Source organism: Delphinapterus leucas, chromosome 2 (assembly GCF_059928025.1).
Source record: "Delphinapterus leucas isolate spDelLeu-1000000601 "Yukka" chromosome 2, BTC_Dleu_Yukka2, whole genome shotgun sequence".
Classification (NCBI taxonomy): domain Eukaryota; kingdom Metazoa; phylum Chordata; class Mammalia; order Artiodactyla; family Monodontidae; genus Delphinapterus; species Delphinapterus leucas.
The window spans coordinates 114,627,800-114,650,912 of NC_143130.1; the positions used below are offsets into that span (position 1 = coordinate 114,627,800).

At 35.1% G+C, this 23,113-nt stretch overlaps 1 protein-coding gene across 12 annotated transcripts in view; it reads right to left on the reverse strand.

Moving 5' to 3' along the window:
- HECTD1 (HECT domain E3 ubiquitin protein ligase 1) overlaps nucleotides 1-23,113 on the reverse strand; it is a 102,421-nt gene that overhangs the window by 45,633 nt on the left and 33,675 nt on the right. For 11 of the 12 annotated variants that reach the window (XR_016392157.1, XM_089907558.1, XM_089907557.1 and 8 more), the window contains 10 exons: nucleotides 22,607-22,721; nucleotides 21,840-22,014; nucleotides 12,539-12,677; nucleotides 12,179-12,349; nucleotides 7,326-7,548; nucleotides 6,546-6,809; nucleotides 6,369-6,445; nucleotides 2,712-2,846; nucleotides 1,987-2,133; nucleotides 817-911 (listed from right to left, as the gene is read on the reverse strand). Coding sequence is in view for 11 of the 12 variants with exons in the window: in XM_089907558.1 (XP_089763684.1) it covers nucleotides 817-911; nucleotides 1,987-2,133; nucleotides 2,712-2,846; nucleotides 6,369-6,445; nucleotides 6,546-6,809; nucleotides 7,326-7,548; nucleotides 12,179-12,349; nucleotides 12,539-12,677; nucleotides 21,840-22,014; nucleotides 22,607-22,721 (1,541 nt within the window). In the remaining variant the exon portion in view is untranslated. The remainder of the gene's footprint in view (nucleotides 1-816; nucleotides 912-1,986; nucleotides 2,134-2,711; nucleotides 2,847-6,368; nucleotides 6,446-6,545; nucleotides 6,810-7,325; nucleotides 7,549-12,178; nucleotides 12,350-12,538; nucleotides 12,678-21,839; nucleotides 22,015-22,606; nucleotides 22,722-23,113) is intronic. The other variant, XM_089907552.1, reaches the window with a different exon arrangement.

Below are 23,113 nucleotides of genomic sequence, written 5' to 3' on the forward strand. Positions count from 1 at the left end.
TGATTTCTATCTATATCCCCACCCATTTCTCTCCTTCCTGTGTATTTCAAAGAAAATGCCAGGGGACTTCCCTAGTGGCGCAGTGGTTAAGAATGTGCCTGCCAACGCAGGGTTCAAGTCCTGGTCTGGGAAGATACCACGTGCCACGGAGCAACTAAGCCTGTGCTCCACATCTACTGAGCCCGTGCTCTAGAGCCCATGAGCCACAACTACTGAAGCCCATGTACCTAGAGCCCACGCTCCACAACAAGAGAAGCCACTGCAATGAGAAGCCCGTGCACCACAACGAAGAGTAGCCCCCGCTCACTGCAACTACAGAAAGCCCACAGGCAGCAACAAAGACCCAGCGCAGCCAAAAATAAAAATAAATAAATAAATTTATAAAAAATTTTAAAAAAAAGAAAATGCCAAATAACATATCATTTCACCCAGAAATACTGAGTATGTACCCCTACAAAAGGATTCTTAAAAAATAAAATATCATTGCCACACCTAAAAGGTAATGAACAATTACTACTTAATATCAACAAATATTTAATCAGTGTTCAAATTTCCACTTGTATCTTAAAGATTATCTAATTTAAAATGAGGTCAGTTGCATTCACAGCAGACATGTAATCTTCCTTTTATTCCATTAGATTAAAAAATACTTTAAAAATCTTTCCTTTTTTATTTATTTATAATATAAGCTACTTTTGTACTGAATAAAAAAGTTCCTACTTTGTGTATAAACACTATACTAGGCTCTATTTTAAAGGAAATCTATCAACTTGCAAACACTGCAAACATCAAATTAAAAGAAATTTGGGGATTTACCTTTCATCATCTTCATTTTCACTAAAGGCTGTTTTAAAAACATTTATTCTCTCTACCAGTTGACTACAATCTTGCTTCATATCTAAATCCATGCTCTAAAAAAAAAAAAGGAAAAAAAAAGTTTTAGGGCTGTTACTGAAATTTATCGAAACACATTCTGCAAGATGAATATTTATATATTACAAAATTATCAATACAAGTGAAATCATTATTTTCTTTCAATTAAAATTCTTTTCATTATATGACTAGTAGATCATGGCTAATATCTTCAGTGTTCATAATGAAGTGGCAATTATACTCCTTTTCTCAAAGTGTAGTGGTATGCAAGGTAATTTCAGATTATTTATGAACATTTTGCATTTTAACAGTACTATTTACATTAATTAGTATTAGAAAAAATATGACTGGTATATCAAAACAATGATTTAATAGATACTACTAAGTGATGCTATATCAATATAATTTTAATAAATGAGAATAAATACAAATGGTAAAAATAATGAAGGAAACACGAGACACTGCAGTTAAAGTACAATGATTAAGAGCAAGATATTAAAATGGCAAACAGAACTAAAATGGGGAGAAAACCTTCACTTTTCATAATTTATTCTGTTAGAATTTGTTAAAATATAAGTGTGTGTGGGGGTGTATATATATATACACACTTTTCATTAAAATAAAGGAAAAAATTTTATCACAATAAAGAGATAGTAACGCAGTCTAAATTGAAGAGAAATATAAGGTTATTAGCAATTACTTGTCAAATATTCACATAAACTTCCTAAATTGCCAATGCTCATAAATTAATTTTATGCAAATATTTTAGGTATTTAAAAAGGCCTATAGACTAACTCCATTTTATGTTATGAGGGAATCACAGCAGTGAATAATGTTATATCTTAGGCTACTACAAGCAAGTGTTTTGTTCAAACAAATCTTGAACAAATTATAATCAGGTAACCAAAAAAATCTAAATAAACTCAATTATTTAATTCAACTGGCTCAAACTAATCATAAAACTTGAAAGGCTGGAAAAATTATAAATGTTAACATTTACTACTGTTTTTAATACATCTTGACAAAAACAAAGTAAATCTCGCTCTGTCAAAGTGTAGTTAAAAATATTTTTTTTAACTATATACCTCATTCTGTACTACTTCATAAACTTACATTATTTAAAACAGTAAGAAGCGCTTGCACCAAGCCACTACTGCACATTTCATATGGTGAAATTGTGTTTTCATCCTTCAAAAGTACAATTAGATTTTCTAAAGCTGTCTTCATTAAATCTCTCCAAGTGTTCTCACTCTCAATACACTAAAAGAAACAAAAACTTTTTAAAAGACAATCGAAAAAACAAACAGGTCTTAACATACTTAATTTATCAGAGCATCAATTACCATGAAAATAAATTAGATACTAAATTAGATTAAGAAATTCAAATTATTAATGCAAATTATCTCTACCAGGCCTGGTAAACTCTTTTGTAAAGGGCCGACTATAAATATTTTAGGCTTCACAGGCCACATCACATATCTTGGTCACACCTATTTAAGTCTGCCATTGTGGCCACTAAAGCAGTCACGGACAATATGTAAATAAATGAGCATGGCTGTGAGCAATAAAACTACTATGGACACTGACTTTACACATGCATATAATTTTCAGGTATCATGAAATATTATTCTTACTTTTGATTTGTGTTCAACCATTTAGAAATGTAAAAACCCTTCTTACCTCACAAAACCATACAAAATTTAGCCCATGGGTGATCATTTTCTGATCCCCTAATCAAATACCCAGAATATAAAATTTTATCACAATAAAGAGATAGTAATGCAGGAAAAAAGGAAACCAAGATCACTGTGTGTCATAAAATCTAGAGGCTAACATACTTGTCTATTTGTATGAAGTTCCCAAGATGACTCTAACTGAGTTGCTATGTTTCTGAGTGTTACCACTACTCCACGAGGCATGCTTTCAACAGCTTTAAAGTGGTCATCATATAAATCTCGAGCCATAGTTCGTACCTACCAAAATAAAAATAGTAAATGTGAATCTTTACTACAATTAATAATTTTACCAAATCTTCCTTTTAAATATATACATGCAACCTTTAGAATTAAGATGTTTGTGCCAGTATCAAGTTCCAAAAAATGTTACTACTTCTATTCATATACATCAAGAAGTTCCCATGGTTGAAAAACTACTCTAGCAGATTTTAGCAATGTCAAATCGAAGATCTTATAATTTTAAGTTTTAAACTTTGTATTCATATACCAAATAGGAGCTTATTTCATTTAAATCAAATTAAACCTATAAAAAGGTCACTTCGCTCTTTTTAATAAAAGTAACCTGTTTTATGGTGAACCAATTAGAAAATACAAATAAGCAAAAAAAAAGAAAGAAAGAAAGAAAGAAAATTAAGCCATCTATAATTCCATCAACTGAAGTTGAACCTTTTAACACTCTGGGGTGTACTTTAGGTTATTATGTCTTTTTTCTATTTATTCACACAAAATATATATGATGCTCATGTATTTATATATTTCATCAAGAGAAAGAATGACTGTATTATCAGTTTGGGTACTAATTACCTCTCATTTAAGTTAAATTAATGTTATTTGAGAGAGAAACCCACACATGTCCAAGGCTTGGGTCTGATGAAAGTTAGTACGTAACATTCTTTAAAATATATGCTTAAATAATGTAAATTTAAGATTTATGTGATTTCATTTAAATCATAAGCATAGCTCTAATGTAACAAAAAATTTCACTCCCTAAATGAATTAATAGTACCTTCCCATTCTATTTTAGTATGCCTTTCAGAATTAAAAGATAAGTTCTGGATATCAGACAACACTGAAGAAAATATTCCTTTATAAACAATATTAAGAAATAAAAACAGGTTAAAACTAATAGTTAAAATTATTTTTACCTAAAATTACTATATGTTGATATATACTACTTTAATATGCAAAATAGCCACATGATCACTGATTTACTACTGATTTCAAGGATCTGAATCCATAATCATATTTTTTTAAGAAAATGAAACTACAGGACTGAGACTATATCCTCCTTGATTTACTTTTCTTTTGTACTGTAAAAGTTCAGTTCCCTGGGAGTTAATCTAGATTTGTTGGTTAATACACCACCAGTTATTCCAAAAAACTCCTGAGAAAGCTGACCGGTAGCTTTATAAAGAATTACAGCTGAGCCTCATTATTTGAGAATTTAATATTTGTGAAATCAACTAGTCACTAAAATTCATTTGTAATCCACAAATCAATACTTGCAGCACTTTTCACAGTCATTTTTCGGCAAGCACAGTGCAGCAAAAACTTTAAAAATGTGGGCTTCCCTGGTGGCGCAGTGGTTGGGAGTCTGCCTGCCGATGCAGGGGACACAGGTTCGTGCCCCGGTCCGGGAAGATCCCACATGCCGCGGAGCGGCTGGGCCCGTGAGCCATGGCCGCTGGGCCTGCGCATCCGGAGCCTGTGCTCCGCAACAGGAGAGGCCACAACAGTGAGAGGTCCGCGCACCAAAAAAAAAAAAAAAAAAAAAAAAAAACTTTAAAAATGTGACCAGAGCCTCACAGGAACCTAAACCTGTATTTCTCCAAGAAACAATGGTTCAGTATTCATGGCAGCTTTATAGAACATAACTATCATGAAAATGAAAACTGTATTTAGTTCAAATTCCTTTTACCATCTAATGGCTACCCTCAATTGAGATATTTCTTCCTCAAATGCCCTTAAGATATCCTGAATTGGAAAAAAACCTCTGGCTTCACACTCTTTTTTGAAAAAGACAGAAGCAATCATGGAATAATATATATAGCTATAGAGGTAATATACATTTATAAATTAAAGAAAGCAAGAAAGAGAGAGAGAGAGAGAAAGAGAAAGCAAGCAAGCAAGCAAGCAAGCAATTTTCTTTCCTAGGTCTAGCATGTGGAAATGTGGAATATCTTTGGGATAGCCTAGCAAATTTACAACTGGAAATGAAGACATGAATGAATATATATAATATATATAACATATATATATTATATAATACAGTGCTCCAAATAAAACCCCTCATGGCTATTCCTATGGCCAAAGCCACACAAGTACCCCCCTATCCCAATCACCCAAAAGCATTCTTCACATACTATATGAAAAAACTATATCATTATTTTAGGTAAAATAAAAATGTGTCATCAGAAGATACTGAATCTAACTATGAGATTTTATTTTCTCTTTTAAAAATTAAAAAATTCAAGAACAATTGATATAATAAAGATGGACATATAATGGCTTGGGACTTCCCTGGTGGTCCAGTGGTTAACACTCTGCCCTCCCAATGCAGGGGGCCCGGGTTCGAACCCTGGTCAGGAAACTAGATCCCACATGCTGCGACTAAGAGTTCGCCTGCCACAACTAACAGTTCGCATGCCACAACTAAGAGTTCCCATGCCTCATCTAAAGAGCACACATGCTGCAACTGAGGATCCTGCATGCTGCAACTGAAGATCCAGCATGCCACAACCAAGAACTCGCATACAGCAATGAAGATCCCGAGTGCCACAACTAAGACCTGGCAGAGCCGAATGAATGAATGAATAAATAAATAAATACTTTTTTTAAAAAAGAAATATAATATAGAGACATGGATGTAGGAAACAAACGTATGGACACCAAGGGGGGTGGAAAGTGGGGTGGGGTGGGGTAGGATGAACTGGGAGATTGGGACTGACATATGTACACTAATATGTATAAAACATAACTAATAAACTGCTGTATAGCACAGGGAACTTTACTTTGCTTCACTGTACAGTGGAAACTAACATAACATTGGAAAACAACTATACCCCAATTTAAACAAAAAAAAGAAAGAGAGAAATATAATGGCTTTATTTTTGAAAAAACCAATGCATAATAAATGGATAGAATTTAAAAATTAGTAATATGAGTCAATAACATATTTGCTCCTGGAGTCAGTAACATATTTGCTCCTGTATCTTTTTGAAACAGTGGTTTCATCTGAGATGGCCATTAAACTAAGCATCAAATTATCTGAATCTAGAACCAGGAATTCAAATTGATTCATCACGAAGTATTAAATCAAGACTGTAAATTATAATAATGCATTTTCAATCCCACTACATCACTAAAATTACTATCATTAATCATAATTAAAGCATGAGTTTAAAGTTTCTGTGACATTAATAACTCACATAGTTTTAAAATAATTTAAATTTTATACTTTGTCTCAATTTTGTTTCTATTTTAATGTTGATGTTTACTTATAGTATAAAAACTGTAAGTTTTTTTATACTTAAAATATAAAAACTATAAGTGTTTACTTATAGTATAAAAACTATAAGTAAATGTATACATATTGTGGAAAATAAGATAATAAGCACAGAAAGAGGAAAACTAAAAATACATTAGATTAGGGTAGCTTATGTTACATGGCTCAATTTTTTAAATGCCTACAATCTACCCCTGAAGCCTTGCTACATCAGTATAAAAGACAAAAAACAAAGCAAATCCCATAAATAATACCTTTTGCTTAGTTTTTTCTAACTTAGATTTTAGTTTTCTGCCTCTTTTGCCAGTCCAGCCAGTCACAAATTCTGAACCTTAAAAAAAAAAAAAAAGTTATTTCACAGAACATATTTTATTACAATTTAACATATTCATTTATTCTTATCTGTTAGACTGACATACCTACATACTTACCCAGAGAAGTTTCTGCAGTAAATGAATGCTTGGTTCCTCTATTAGATTCAAACACAAAACCAGGTAAATCTTCTTTCAATATCGTTGCTTGCTGGCCATCTGAGTTATGAATAGCAATTTCTCCTTCTTTCAAACATGTTAGTGACCAATTCCCTACAGTGAGTTTAGTGGGTCCTGGTGCTGAGAGTATAGGTTGACTTGAAGTAGATGGCTTTACTTGGCCTCGAGCTCTTTGTAACTTCTCTAAGAATTCACTTCTGCTTTCTATAAAGACAAAATGTTTGTTTTAAAACTTCATTCCTTTCAAATATTCCATTTTTTTAAGGAAACTACCTATTGAAATATCAATTTTATTAAAAAACTTTCATCAAAGTTTTGTTCTGATATACTCTCACTGGTTTGATATTATTTAGGTTCAAGCATTAAAACAATCCTACAGCCATAATTTTTTTAAAGTAGAAGGCTTTTGGGAAAAGATATAATTTGAGACAGCATCACACATGTGCAATTCATCATTACGTGATAAGAGGCACCTTTACCTAAAGGATGGAGACAGTAAAAGTAGATATTGATACAATGCTATTCCTTGTCTCATACAATAAAAAAGTATGAAATGCTTTCATGGTACAATCATTTTTCTCTGTTAATATTAAAGAAACGGCCATATGATCAACAAGGACGTGCTACTGCTATGACAATGGTGGCAAAAATATGAGCAGAAAAACAAATTATCAAAATTACAGAAACTAGTAAAACATTTTAACAGAAACAAAATATTACCTGAACTATCCGATCCACCTTCAGGACTACCACTTGAATACATGGTGGCAAGTTTTCCATCCAAGATAAATCTAAACCATCCATTACTGCCATTAGATAGTTCCAAGGCTGCTGCATCACTCCATATATATAAACAGTCCCTTCCCCTAATGATGGACCAGTCTCTCCAATGATATGGCTTACCCTGCTGCAATTCTTTAGCATCTTCCTGTGGTTCATCTTCCTAAATGTGTAAAATTATTCAATGAAACATGGGAAATAACTTATATTCCAAATATTCATAAGTACTTAAAAAAACATGACCATGAATCAAATTCAGAATTAAAACATCCTGAATATAATATCCATCTGCCTGTATTTTAATACATATTCTGATTCAACTAATTACCTATAATCTTAAAAGTCCATCCTAAAAAAAAGTCAAGAAATTCACATAATAACCAAAGTTATAATATTTCCAGGTATAAAGGTAAAGAAGACAAATGGATTAGGTTTACACACAATTAGCTAATTATCTAGGACTTGATAAACTCACCCTATCTCTGGGCCTAACAGATTATTTGTAAAAAATGAATGTTTACACCAGATCAATGGTATCCAAACCTAGGGTGCAAAAGAATCACCAGAAATGTGTTTTAACAATATAATTTATAAGTTCCCACCCTTAGCCAAGTGAATCAAATATACTGGATTATTCCTATAATCATCAAAATGTTAGCTATAGCGTGTTTAAAAGAAAAATAACTTGTAAACACTGTTTGCCTACCCCGGCATCCAAAAAATTTTTATTCTGTTGACAACATTTAATATTAAGAATATTCATCATTAACATATATGATCTTGGCATGTGTGTGCATGCATGCGTGTATGGGTAAAGTACTTTTAAACTTTATGAAGACTTATTATACTTAAAATTGTTTTAAATGTATCTTTTACATGCTTCTTCCCTGAAGTAGTACTTAGCTTATAACACTAAAATTGGATTATAAATTTCCCTAAACATAGTACTTGTGCTCCAGGCCATGATAGATTAATAAGGACCAAGACTTGCCTATCCACTGTCAACAACTAAAAAAAACAGACAAAATACATGAAAAAGTGTTTTCAAATACTGGATAACAAGCAACACAGGACTGCATGATCTCCCAGAAAACAGAAACAAATAAGGTAAGCCCCTTAGGCTCAGACAGAGTTTCTGGCTAAGGTCTTAAGAAGAAGGAACATAGAGGCCAGCACTGTAAGTTGAGGAAATGGAGATCTGTGTTTGAAGAGTTTAAGGCAAATGGAATATGTGGTGGATGAGTTCAGGATCAGGGAGTCAAGCACAAAAGGCCTCTAGAAATGTGCAAAGTGGTCACCAGGACATCTCTACTGAGTACCAGCCCATCTGTGTACCGGTGATGTTCCATAAGGCAGGGCAAAGAATGACTTGAAAATGGTAAGGTGAACAATTCAGAGGTCACACAGGGTGGTCAGACATTTGCATTCCTAACAGCCAGAGTGGAAAATCATCATACCAACAGTTCAAAATTTTTCCAAATGTGATGTAACTGTAAGCCCACAGACCAAAAAATATTAAATAATCCCGAGCAGGGGCAGAAAACCCACATGTGCATGCACACACACAAACCAAACAGCTAAGCACATCAAAGTCAAATCGCTAAAAACAAGTTATAAAGTCTTAAAAACAGCCAGAGGAAGAAAACGTCTCAGTAGAGACTATGCACATCAGGTGACAATGAAATATCTCTTCAAGTGCTGGAAAATGATCAGCCAAGAGTCCCTGTAGGAACTGAAAATGTCCATTGAAAATGAAGGCCAAGGGACTTCACGGGTGGTGCGGTGGCGAAGAATCCACCTGCCAGTGCTGGGGACATGGGTTCGAACCTTGGTCCAGGAAGATCCCACGTGCCACAGAGCAACTAAGCCCGTGCACCACAACTACTGAGCCTGTGCTCTAGAGCCTGCGAGCCACAACTAGTGAAGCCTGCGTGCCTAGAGCCCGTGCTCCTCAACAAGAGAAGCCACCGCAATGAGAAACCCGTGCATGGCAACAAAGAGTAGCTGCCACTCACTGCAACTAGAGAATGCCCGCATGCAGCAAGAAGACCCAACACAGCATAAATAAATAAATAAATTTATTTATAAAATAGAAAAAAAAAATGAAGGCCAAAATCAGTCCACTGGTTAGGACTTCATGCTTCCACTGCAGGGGGTAGGGGTTCAATCTATGGTCAGAGAACCAAGATCCCACAAGCCATGTAGCGCAGTCAAAAAACAAACAAAAGAAGAAGATATTTTCAAAGAATAAAGATAAATCTCAAAGAATTTTCTGGCTTGTCTTCTCATTTCCAGATAATGTATTTTGGGGACTTCCCTGGTGGTCCAGTGGCTAAGATTCCACTCCGAATGCCGGGGGCCCGGGTTCGATCCCTGATCAGGGAACTAGATCCCACGTGCCGCAACTAAAAGTTCACATGCTGCAACTAAAAGATCCTGCATGTCTCAACTAAAGACCCTGCATGCTACAATGAAGATCCCGTGTGCTGCAACTAAGACCCCGTGCAGCCAAATAAATAAATAAATATATTAAAAAATAATAATGTAGTGTGAAGAACAAAGGTTTAATTTTAATGAAAACAATTTATTTTTTTTGTTCTTTTATAATCTTTTAATGTCCTATCTAAGAAATCTCTGTCAAGCTCAAGGTCACTAAGATTTTCTTCTTTTTCCTCTAAGAAGCCTTACAGTTTTAGCGCATCCATTTCAGTTCATGATTTCTTTTTTTGTTAAAAGGGGTAAGATTTCATATTTCTGCATGTTATCCACTTGTTCAAGCATCATTTTTAAAGAGACCATCCTTTTGTGACTGAATTATCTTAGCACTTTCTTTGAACAACTGACCATATATGTGTGGGTCATTAATCTATTTTTACACCACTACCACACTTTCTTGCTTACTATAGATTTATAATAAGACTTGAAATCTGCTGGTGTATGTCCTTCAACTTTGTTCATTTTCAAGGATGCTTTGGCTATTGTAGGTTCCTATCATTTTCATATAAATGTTTGCTTGTTAACTTCTACAAAGACCGCTGGATCTGTAACCTATTTCTTGAATGAAAGAATTCCAGGGGGATGAACCCAGATATCACTTCTTGTTTTGTTTTTTGTTAAATCTCCAGTAATTTAGGAAACACACATATACACTAAACCACTCAGGATTCTACAATTACAATCCATACTCTACCATTCTCTCAAAACTGTTAATACTCAGCCACTAATATGTAGGAAGCATTCACTAAATGGTAGGACTAAGTCATTGCTGTCAATTGGTAGAGACAAATAAGGCATATTTTTAAATTTGCAATCTAAGGCAAGAATTATCGATAGGTACTGAAACTAGTGGATAAAGGTTTAAAGAGAAACAGCGTATTTGCACAGTCTCAAATTATCTCCCCACAAATTACTTATTAATTACAAAAGGGAAAAAGTATCTTTACAGGGCTTCCCTGGTGGCTCAGTGGTTGAGAGTCCGCCTGCCGATGCAGGGCACACGGGTTCGTGCCCCGGTCCGGGAGGGTCCCCCATGCCGTGGAGCGGCTGGGCCTGTGAGCCATGGCCACTGGGCCTGCGCGTCCGGAGCCTGTGCTCCGCAACGGGAGGCGCCACAGCAGTGAGAGGCCCGTGTACCGCAAAAAAAAAATAAAAATCTTTACAATAGAGACACCTGGTAGAAACAAACACAACCAACTGATCCAAGTTAACGTCAACAGCAAGAGCGCAAACAGACATCATGTGCCTCTAAAAAGGCACATTTTACACATGAGAAGGCCATAACATCACCTCTATAGTCTTTCTGCTTAAAAACACACAACCTGAATCTAGTTATGAAGAAACATGGCACAAACACAACGTGAGGGTCATTGTCCAAATTAAGTGGTCTGTCCTCTTCAAAAAAATGCCAAGGCTATGAAAGAAAAAGAAAGGCTGAGAAATGGAACAACATGACAACGAAATGTACTGTGCTCCTAGACTGGATTCTGGCGGGGGGGTAGCGTGGGCCGTAGGAGGGCATTGCTATTAGGGCAATGGCAAATTTGAATACAGTCTCTGGGTTAGATAACATTTTCTATAAATATTAAATTTCCTGATTTTAATAACTATACTAGGATTCTATAAGACAATGTCCTGGTTTTTTGGTGAAGATTTTAGGTATAAAAAGGGGCACTGACTTCCCTGGCGATCCAGTGGTTAAGACTCCGTGCTTCCACTGCAGAGGGCACGGGTTCAATCCCTATTTAGGGAAGTTCCACATGCCACGAGGTGCGGCCAAAACAAAACAAAAATAAATAAATAAATTTACAAAAAGGGGCACTATTATCCAGCTTCTCTCAAATTATATATTTTATTATTATCATCATTATTATTATTATTTTGGCCATACCACGCGGCTTATGGGATCTTAGTTCCCCGACCAGGGATCGAACCCGGGCGCTTGGCAGTGAAAGCTCGGAGTCCCAACCCTTGGACCGCCAGGAAATTCCCTCAAAAAATATATTTTAAATGTGCGTGCACACGTGTGTCTTTGTAAGTAACAAAGCAAATGGAGCAAAATGTCAATAATTAGTGATTTTGGATAGAGGATATTCTGATATTCTTTATTTGCAACTTTTCTTCAAGTTTTAAATTTTACCAATGATGTATTTTAAAAGAAAAGTGACCAAATTTTAAAAAATTATAATACTACTCCATACTGCCATTATTTTGTCAAAACCCATTGTAACTGGAACTACATTTCCTCAAAAGAAACCCTATTCCTGATAGATACCATTGCAATTAAGACCACTCACTTTTTCTGGTTTTGATTCCTCTTCATTCTCATCATCAGAGGAAGGACCTGCCAAAGTTGACACTTTGCTAATTACACCAAGTCTGGCTAGCTGATCCAAAAAAATATCACCACCTTTATCTACTAAGTCCCTTATGATTTGCAAAGCCAGCAAGTGGCCATCATCATCGTCCTGGGGGGAAAAAAAAGGAAATTAAGGGAAAATGATAAAAATAAGTTTAGCTGCGTGGAGTAGACAAATGCAATCATTTGTACAGACAAAATGATTTAATAAAATTAGGACACAAGTTAAATTATTTTACTGACTACTATCTAATGGGAATTAAAGCTACAGGAATTTCAATAAAGATAATAAACTGACCTCTTGATCAAGAACTGTTGCAGTGATTTCCACTAGTACTGTAGGCAAATTGTGACCAACATCAGAATCACAAACTTCTTTCAAGAGTGCTTCAGAGCAAAAATGAATCATTTTTCGAATCAGAGCAAGACTTGCTTTCCTTGAAAAGTAAAAAAAGAATTTTAGTTAGCCATGGTGAGAAGCTAAAATAAAACAAAATGCAACACTAATGAAAACCAAAATATCCAATTTAAGCTTTAAATACTCTGCTAAAATATACACTGAATAAAAGAATACAATTAATAAGAACCTACTGAATAGCACAGGGAATTCTATTCAATACTCTGTAATGACCTATATGGGAACAGAATAAAAAAAAAATGGGTATATGTGTATCTACAACTGACTCACTTTGCTGTACAGCAGAAACTAACACAACATTGTAAATCAACTATACTCCAATAAAAAAAATTTTTTTTAAAGAATACAAAAAACTAAGACAATACTAGCACTAGGTTTATGTTCACTTTTTGAGGGAATTTCATCTTTCTACTATTAATATATTGAGCTCATTAAAAAAATTATTTTTGTAATTTTCTTACATGTGCTATTTTATATTAACCAGCATGACTGTTAACATGCCATGATAATTTTAGAAAATCAAAAGTAACACAATTACTATTAAATGGCATCTATAACCCCAAATATAAAACTCTTAACTTAAAACCTGATGGTTTATATGGAACTTATATTTCAAATTAAGCATTTTTGTCCTTTGTCAAATTTAAAACATGTTCATTATAATATTCTCATATAAATGAGATCCTAGTAATCCCATGCCCTTAAATATTCCCATTGTTAACAACTTGGCATGACTCCTTTCCCTTTTATTAGCCACTGCTTTACTTAGAACACAGAAGATACTCAATGTCACACAAACTAACCTCAATTTTATAAGCGATTTGTTCTTTTAAAATAAAATACACAAATATCCACACATTTAAATTATAATACACTGGTCTATTACATAAAAGTCAATAATGCTTTTAACACATGTTTTCTGAGCATCTAACAATAGTCTGTGTGCCAAGCTGTAGATATCATTGCCCTTGAGGTGAGTTCTCCACAGGAAGGATGGAGAGGCAAAAATCACTATCGAAATCCAAGAGAGGTATCTGACAGCTGTATTCCTACAGAATGTGGTCTTGATGTATTTCATAACTCTCTCTAGGTGAATTTCATGTATTCTTTAATTTTAAAACATGTTTTATTACAAATTCAAGTACATTAGAGAAAATAGTAGGCAGATGGAGGGCAAACTGCCCTAACAGGATTAGTTCCTTCCAGTGTTTGTTAACGGCAATTTATATTTGGTTGCAAAATCAGTATTTATGTATAATAATAATTTTATATCATGATTTACTTGAATTAAAATAGCATAAGAATGTTTCTATGTTGTCTACCTACCTATCTGGCTATCTGTCACTACCATGCTGAGTCATAATAAGCCAGGAACACCTGTATATATTTTAAAAACTTTACACCTCATTTAATCCATCCACCAAACCCACTATTAAGTAGGTTTTATTAGCTCAGTTTTACAGATGAAAAAACATGAGACAAAAAAAGGTAATTCTACTAAGGTCACAGGGCTAATAAATTAGAGCCTCAACTCAAACTCATCTCTTAACCAGTACACTATGCATAATATTCATAACATAAAATTTTCCTGCTTATCACTATTATATAAATCATAAGCATTCAGCTTACTGGCTTTTCTATTATAAATAGCATTATTTTTGGTGAACAGTTTTATTTCTTCAGTAGAGGGATTCTTGGATCCAAGAGTCTAAATATTTTCGTACGTACTGAATGTGCATCAATACTGAATCTATACTCAGCAAACTGATTTTTTAAAAAATCTGTTAAGTGACAACATGGATGGACCTCAAGGGCATTATGCTAAGTGGATAAGCCAGAGAAAGACAAATACTGCCTTATATCACTTAAATGAGAATCTAAAAAAAAAAGAAAGTCAAACTTATAGAAACAGTAGAAAAGTGGCTGCCAGTGGCTGGGGATGGGGGAATTAAGGAGAGGTTGGTAAAAGGGTACAAACTTTCAGCTATAAAATGAATAAGGTTTGAGCATTTAATATAAAAAATGGTGACTATAGTTGATAAAACTGTATTGTATAATTAAAATTTGCTAAGACTAAATGTTCTCTCTCAAACACACATGTATGCACATACACAAAGATAAATACGTGAAGTGATGGATATGCTGATTAACTAAATGAGGGGAATCCTTTCACAATGTATACACATATCAAATCACTAAGATGTACATTTTAAAAATCTTACAATTTTATACGTCAATTATGCCTCAGTAAAGCTAGGGGACAAAAGGACTATTAATAGCTTAAATTATCAGTAGATATGGATGTACTAATTCATTATGATTTTTGTAAAAAAAAAAAAGTTTCTTAAATGTCTAATGGGTGAAAAGGACATGAAATTTTACTTTTAAATGTTTTGTTTTTTTACTAGTAAGGGGATACATTTTTCCCTGTTGTCTTCTTTTTCATCTTGAGCACTGTACCATAATGTCATTGGCTAATTTATTTAAATTGGCATTTATACTTTGACCAAAAACTTGTATGTGTTCTCTGCATAATAAAGGTATATGCCTTGGTCATACTTGCTAACAAATACCAATTTGTTGGAAGATTTATCTGGATTACAAGTTTATATTTCTGTCACTTTCATGGTTACGGCTAATACTGTTGCTGATATGCAGTTTTGTTTTTTTACACAGAATAAATTTTAAATGACAGACAGGACTAACACAAACAAGTTTTAAAAGTCATTCTTCCTACCAAGTTCTGATAAACATTTGAGAATATTTTCTTTTTGTTTTCCTAAGGTTTTATTTTTTCATTTATTTTAAATAAATTTAGAATTTATTTAAATACACAATGTAAAGGACTAAGCTGATTTTTAATCAAACCACAAAGCAAATATTCTAATACCATTTAATATATTACGTTAATATATTATAAAATATTAATACATTATATAATTTACCACTATAATACATTCAATTTCTTTTTTTTTTTGCGGTACGCGGGCCTCTCACCGCTGCGGCCCCTCCCGTTGCGGAGCACAGGCTCCAAACGCGCAGGCCCAGCGGCCATGGCCCACAGGACCAGCCGCTCCGCGGCATGTGGGATCCTCCCGGACCGGGGCACGAACCCGCGTCCCCTGCATCGGCAGGCGGACTCCCAACCACTGCGCCACCAGGGAAACCCTACATTCAATTTCTAAACACAACTGATTGTTTGGAGGGCTAGTCTACTCCAATGATTTATAAACTCTTGGGCTAGTTATCATAAAGATTTAATTACTGAAAGTTTACACTAGCTATTATTCAGGTTTTTCTTTAATAATCTCACCTATTTATTCTTCCAGAAGAACTTTAAGATCTGTCAAGTTCTAAAGCAAATTCTATAGTTATTTTCTTTCAAACTGCATTCTATAAATTAACTTTGGAAGAATTTATATCTTTAGATTATTTAATATTCTCATCCTAGAACAATTTCCCCCTTTATCCAACCATGTCTACTTTCCTCTCAATCAAACTGTGATTTAAAAAATAAATAAACAAATGGATCCTCAAGGATTTCTGCTGCTGAAAAGTTTACTCAATCTTTGTCCCACTATTAACACGAACTCCAAAGATGTATATTTACCACACCTCTTCAAAATTCTAAGTAGCCTTTCTTCAAAAGCAAAATGTGAAGTCCTCAGTCTAATATTACAGATACATATATCAAATCATTACGTTATACACTTTAATACAATGTTACACGTCAATTATATCTCAATAAAACTGGGAAGAAATATCTCACAGAGAAAATAATCAGGTTTTTACAAAATGCTCCACCAGTGAAACTGCTATCCTCTGTTCTGAAGGCTTCATTGATCTGTTGTCTGCCTTTATTTCCTGAACAGACAATGCACACAGGCCAATAATGATAGATAATAGCTAAAGTTGATATATTCCTTATATACAGATCCTCCTTTAACTGCCTGATTAGAGTATACACGCTTACTCTTACCAAATTTTAAACTGAAATGGTAAAAAATTAGGTTGTAACCTATTCCAGATTGTTTTTAATAATGACAAGTATATATATTTTTAATGAATCATCTTGGGAGATGGGGGAATGAATGAAATATGTGAGGAGACTAAGAGGTACAAAACTTCCAGTTACAAAATAAATGAGTCACAGGGGTGAAATGTACAGAATGGGGAATATAGTCAATAGCAGTGTAAACATTTTGTATGGTGACAAATGGTAACTAGAATTATCATGGTTATCATTTTGTGATGTACAGAAATACTGCATTACTATGTTGTGCACCTTGAACTAACATAGTGTTGTAAGTGAATTATACTTCGGAAAAAAAAAAGGAAGAATGGAGGGAGGGAGGGAGGGAAGGAAGGAAGGAAGGAAGGGAGGAAGGAAGGGAGGAAGGAAGGGAGGAAGGAAGGGAGGGAAGAAAGAAAAGAAAAAAATGAATGATTCAGAAGTGGAAATGGATGAACTGCAAGAAAGAATCTTACCAAACAAAAAAAATATTACCAGATAAAAAGCAAATTAAGAAGAATCATACAATATGATACGATTTATATAAATCTTTAACTTGTAAAATACTATGCATCATTTACAGATAAATTTATATATTTGCTATATATTCTTATAATATATTACAAAAATAAAGGAAGCAAGGGAAAATATTAACATATTAATAACATAAAATATTAACCCCCCAAAACCCAATTGTCAAGAAAAAAATTTATGAGAAAATTGGGAACAATGAATGCTGATTTGATGTTTGATAATATTTAAGAACTATTATAATTATTTTAGGTGTAATAACGGTATTGAAATTATGTTAAAAAACAAAAAAGAATCCCTTTTTTTTAAAGAATCCCTTTTTAATGATGAAAAATTATTTTTTTATTTAAGTACAGTTTATTTACATATAGTATTATAGTAGTTTCAGGTATACAACATAGTGATTAAATATTTTTATAGATTATACTTCATTTAAAGTTACTATAAAATATTGGCTAGGGCTTCCCTGGTGGCACAGTGGTTGAGAGTCTGCCTGCCCATGCAGGGGACATGGGTTCATGCCCCAGTCCGGGAGGATCCCACATGCCGCGGAGCGGCTGGGCCCGTGAGCCATGGCCTCTGAGCCTGCGCGTCCGGAGCCTGTGCTCCGCAACAGGAGAGGCCACAACAGTGAGAGGCCTGCGTAACACAAAAAAACACAAACAAAAACAACAAAAATATTGGCTATATTGCCTGTGCTAAACAAAAGAACACTTATTTTTTATGGATGCATATAGAAAAATTATGGATAAAACTATTTGAGTCTTGGATTTCCTCAAAATAGTACAGTTGGGGAGGTATAAATGAAATAAGACTGAGATATTTGTTAAAACTTATTGAAGTTATGTGATAGGGTTCATTATATGATTATCTCGACGTTTTAATACATTTTAACTTATCTATGATAAAACATTTTTTAATAAACTATCTTTTTACAAATACCTCTAAAATATTAGGCACTATGCTAAATACCACACATACTTAATTTTAATTTTCACACCTAAAGAGAATTAAGTATAATTATCCCATCCTAGAGATGAATTAAGATCAAGAAGTTAACTATCTTGTCCATGGCTATCTGTCTACAAAGTGGCAACACCGACTTTTGGACTGACTTTGAGCTGACTCCAGAGTCTGAGCTCTGAACCAAGATATAAGATATGTGCTATCTTATTCACCACAATTAAATTTGTCAGCTATTATCTGGACAAATTTAGCATCAAATATGCTATAACTAAAATTGTGTTTAGACGATCTTCAAATATTTAAAAGAATGATAAAAAAATAACTACCCATTAAGGGAACTCTGTTACATGGTGACATACTTTATAATTTCCTGATGGCCTTATAATGAAGCAATTCTAACTCCAAATATAACTTAAGGTTTTTTAATTCGCATGACACCTAGTCCTCTAAAATTTTCAGGCCAAATTATCTGTTCAAAATTGAACTTGCTCATTTCTAAAAATGAATCAAATCTTTTGTTAAACAAACAAACAAAAAGTGGCCCCACTAACACCTACCCTTCTGTAGCTATTTGGGGAAGAATAAAAACCAAGTTCCTAGGTGTTCACAGTGAATTGACTGGCACTTTCATCCTATTTAAAGTAAACTACTTTCACTTTAATGTCAACTCATAATACTGGTATTTAAGGCACTTGAATCCTACAAAACTCCATGTTCTAAAGACCTCCTGAACTTAAAATGACCAAAATCAAATTCTCAATCACTCAGCCAAAATTTTAGCAGTCATTCTTTACCCCTTCCTTTCCTTCATCCCTCCAATCTAATTGGTGGTCATCAACCCTTACACAGGGTTGGCCAAAAAGTACATTCGGGTTTTTCCATAGCATCTCGTGGAAAAACCCAAACGAACTTTTTGGCCAACCCAATACAACCCATCTCCCAACCTCTTCAATCTGTTCCCACCAATCCAGTCTTCCAGCAACTGTCTAAAGTTCACATCGATAATTAACCCGTAAGTAGTCTGTTTTCATTCTTGCCCTCCTCCAGTACTTTGCTCCACCAGACTGCCAAAGTGATCTTTATAAATCACAAATCTGACTGTGACAAATTTCCTCACAAGTCTTTAATGATCCTTCTTGAACTGCGGGGTAAAGTCCACACTCACTATCTAGACCAGAAAGGCCTTCACAGGTCATAAAAAGCTCTTGTCTACCTTTTTGACAGTATTCCCTGAGCTATACAAACATATCCCATATCCCACTGATACCAAAATACTTGCAGCTGCAAACAAAACACACTCATTCAATCATTCAGTGTATCTACTGAAGATCTACTAAATATCAAGCCCTATTCTATACCTCCTTGTCTTTGTAGGTATAGGGCAGGACATAAGGCCATCTCTCATGGAGCTTTAGAGGGGAGACAGACAATAAAACAAACAAAAACTCAAAGAAGAGCAAGATTTCAGACAGTGTAAACTCTGTGAAGACAGTACAACATCATGATTGATATGAAAAGTATCCTAGGGGTAAATTTAAATTAGGTGGATAAATGTCAATGGACATAAGCATTTGAACTGAGACCTGAATGATATGACGTAACCAACCATTCAAAAGTCCTGGGAATAGAAAGCTTCCAATAAAGGGAAGTAAGTGCAAAAACTCCACGGTAAGAATGTACATAGAATGTTCCAAAAACAGAAAGAAGGCTAGCATACTGTAAGTGTAATGGGCTAGGTGTTATATAGTACTAAATGAGGTCAGAGACCTGGGTGGGACTTATACAAGACCTTCCAAGCCTGAGTGTTAAGCAGTTAGGTTTGGGGTTTCCCTGGTGGTGCAGTGGTTGAGAGTCCGCCTGCCAATGCAGGGGAACGGGTTCGTGCCCCGATCCGGGAGGATCCCACATGCCGCGGAGCGGCTGGGCCCTTGAGCCATGGCTGCTGAGCCTGCGCGTCCGGAGCCTGTGCTCCGCAACGGGAGAGGCCACGCCCGCGTACGGGGGGGGGGGGGGGGGGAGTTAGATTTTAGTTAAGGCCAATTAGAAACTACTGGAAGTTAGGTTTTAGTTAAGGCCAATTAGAAACTACTGGAGGGTTTAAGTCAGAAGATGATGTGATATAATTATGATTTAAAAAATAATTCAGGGGACCTCCCTAGTGGCAAGGTGCTTAAGAATCTGCCTGCTGATACAGGGGACACGGGCTCAAGCCCTGGTCCGGGAATATCCCACATGCCACGGAGCAATTAAGCCCATGCCACAACTACTGAGCCTGCGCTCTAGAGCCCACGAGCCACAACTACTGAGCCCGCATGCCACAACTACTGAAGCCCCCGTACCTAGAGCCCGTGCTCTGCAACAAAGGAAGCCACCACAGTGAGAAGCCCATGCACCACAACGAAGAGTAGCCCCCACTTGCCACAACTAGAGAAAGCCTGCGTGCAGCAGCAAAGACCCAGTGCAGCCAAAGTAAATTAATTAATTAAAAAAAAAAAAAAAAAAGGGACTTCCCTCGTGGCGCAGTGGTTAAGAATCCACCTGCCAATGCAGGGGACGCAGGTTTGATCCCTGGTCCGGGAAGATCCCACATGCCGTGGAGCAACTAAGCCCATGTGCCACAACTACTGAGCCTGCTTTGTACAGCCTGAGAGCCACAAGTACTGAGCTCGCATGCCACAACTGCCGAGGCCCACACGCCTAGACCCCGTGCTCCACAAAAAGAGAAGCCACCATAATGAGAAGCCCACGCACTGCAACGAAGAGTAGCCCCCACTCGCCGTAACTAGAGAAAGCCTGCATGCAGCAACAAAGACCCAACACAGCCAAAAATAAATAAATAAATAAATAAATTTATTTAAAAAAAAAAAAGAAAAACTAATTCAGCATAACATGTAGGAACAGATTGTAGAGGGACAAGATAGAAGACGAGTAGAAAGACTACTTTAGAGGCAACTATAGTAGCCAAACTACAGACTATTGCACCTTGAACCAGAGTATTAGCAACAGATGGATAGAAATGGCAGACTCTGGACACACTATAGAGGGAGAGACACCAGGACCTGCACCAGGATGAATTAACTCATACCTCCATGCCTTTGCACACACTGTTGCACAATGATCCTTCTAAATTCATCTGCCTAGAAAACTTCCAAATATCCTTTAAACCCCAATTTAAATCTCATTTCTGCATAAAAATCTCCAATTTGCCCAGCCAATTAGTTGTTAAACCATCTATATCCCTAGGGAATATATGTCTAATCTGCTACTTGCCACTCTGTATTGTTACTCACTTCTTCCTCACCAGCTTGCAAGGGCACATAAACAGGGCCAAGTCTTAATTCTTTGGGAACTCCTCCAGTGGGCAGCTTACACTGACTCTATCAAAAAGGCCTCCATAAAGCTCAATAAATGTTTGTTGTACTTATAAAAATTTCTCTAGAATTGATATTCAGAGAGCTACAAAAACTGTTAGTCTAGTTTTCTTAATTTTCTAAACTTCTCTTAAGTCAGATCATCAGAAGGAAACATTTACCTCTCCAATCTAATTTTTATTCTTACCATACCTTTTCAATATTAAAATAAACCTCACACATCCTTCTGGAAAAGTGAGATAAATAAAGGTATATAATTAGCGTATTTTAACTAGTAAATACAAATAGTACAGAAAACTACCTTATAGAAGGCAGCATAGTCTGCTGAAATGTTTGTGCAAATACTGGCAGTAACCTTTTCAAGTATATGGGTGCCATTTCTGGATCTCCTTTTGGCTCATTACATTCTTCTTCATCTTTGTTTGTATCTTTCTTTTTCTTATCATCTCCTTTATTAACTGGACACATCCAATCACCTACAGACAAATATTGTTCAATAAAATACTTTGCTGGAAAATTTTTCTTTCAATGAAAAAACATTGAAATGTACTATAAAATCAACTATAATTACCCTAATTAACAACAGTCAAACAAATTAGGATGTTGTATCTATCAAAGGCATTTGTAAAACTACTAAAGAACATTAGTACCTCCAAGAAGCTGAATCACAACTTAAGGAGATAATTTTGGATACTTCACTTGATTCCATAAAATATTTCACAGAGACTCTGCATTCATCTACTCTGTGAAAATTTAAAAATTTGGTCAAACTACTCTGTCTATGCAATAACCAACTATTCTTTATGACATTCACACCCCCTTAAACTTGTGATTTGGCCTTTTTGGAATCATGCAGCCACAGTCTCAAAGAACACAGAATAGTACACTGTTAAATGTTTATCAAATATAAGTTTGTGTGTGTGTATGTGTGTGTGTGTATGTAATTATTTGACTTCACAGAAATGATTTCTTTATATAATGTTAACATGTCCACAGAAAGCTACTTCTATGGAAGTGAAGCTGAAAAGTAATAGCAGATGGCTTAAAAGGAAAGATATTATCACTCACCTGGAGACTGAAGAATAGCTACTACTTCACTATGGCCCCTTTCCCGAGCTTTATCTAATGGAGTTTTCCCATCTTCATCTCTCAGATCGGGATTTGCACCATGCCGTAAGAGAGTCTAGAAAAGAAAAGCATTTAATGTGGATATAATAATTAACACCTTATTTCTTCAATATCCAGTTCTGCAACCTTTAGATTGCACTGACATACTTCAGACTGCAGACTTACAGAATTAATCAAGCAGGTACCAATTCAAATCTCTGCCTTTGCATACAACACCTTAAAAGTGGTTTATTTATATCTTGAAAAAATTATAGATTAATGTCACTTGGTTATTTATTAACATCTCAAATTAAGTACGTTCACATCTGAACCTGTCAACTGCTCCAGTCAATTTCCTTACTTTAACAGAGGTACTAATATTCAGTTTGTGGTGTGGTAGTCATCTTCATCATTTCGTGTATACTGCCAATTACCAAGTTAAATTGATTCTTCTAGAATGAGCTACCA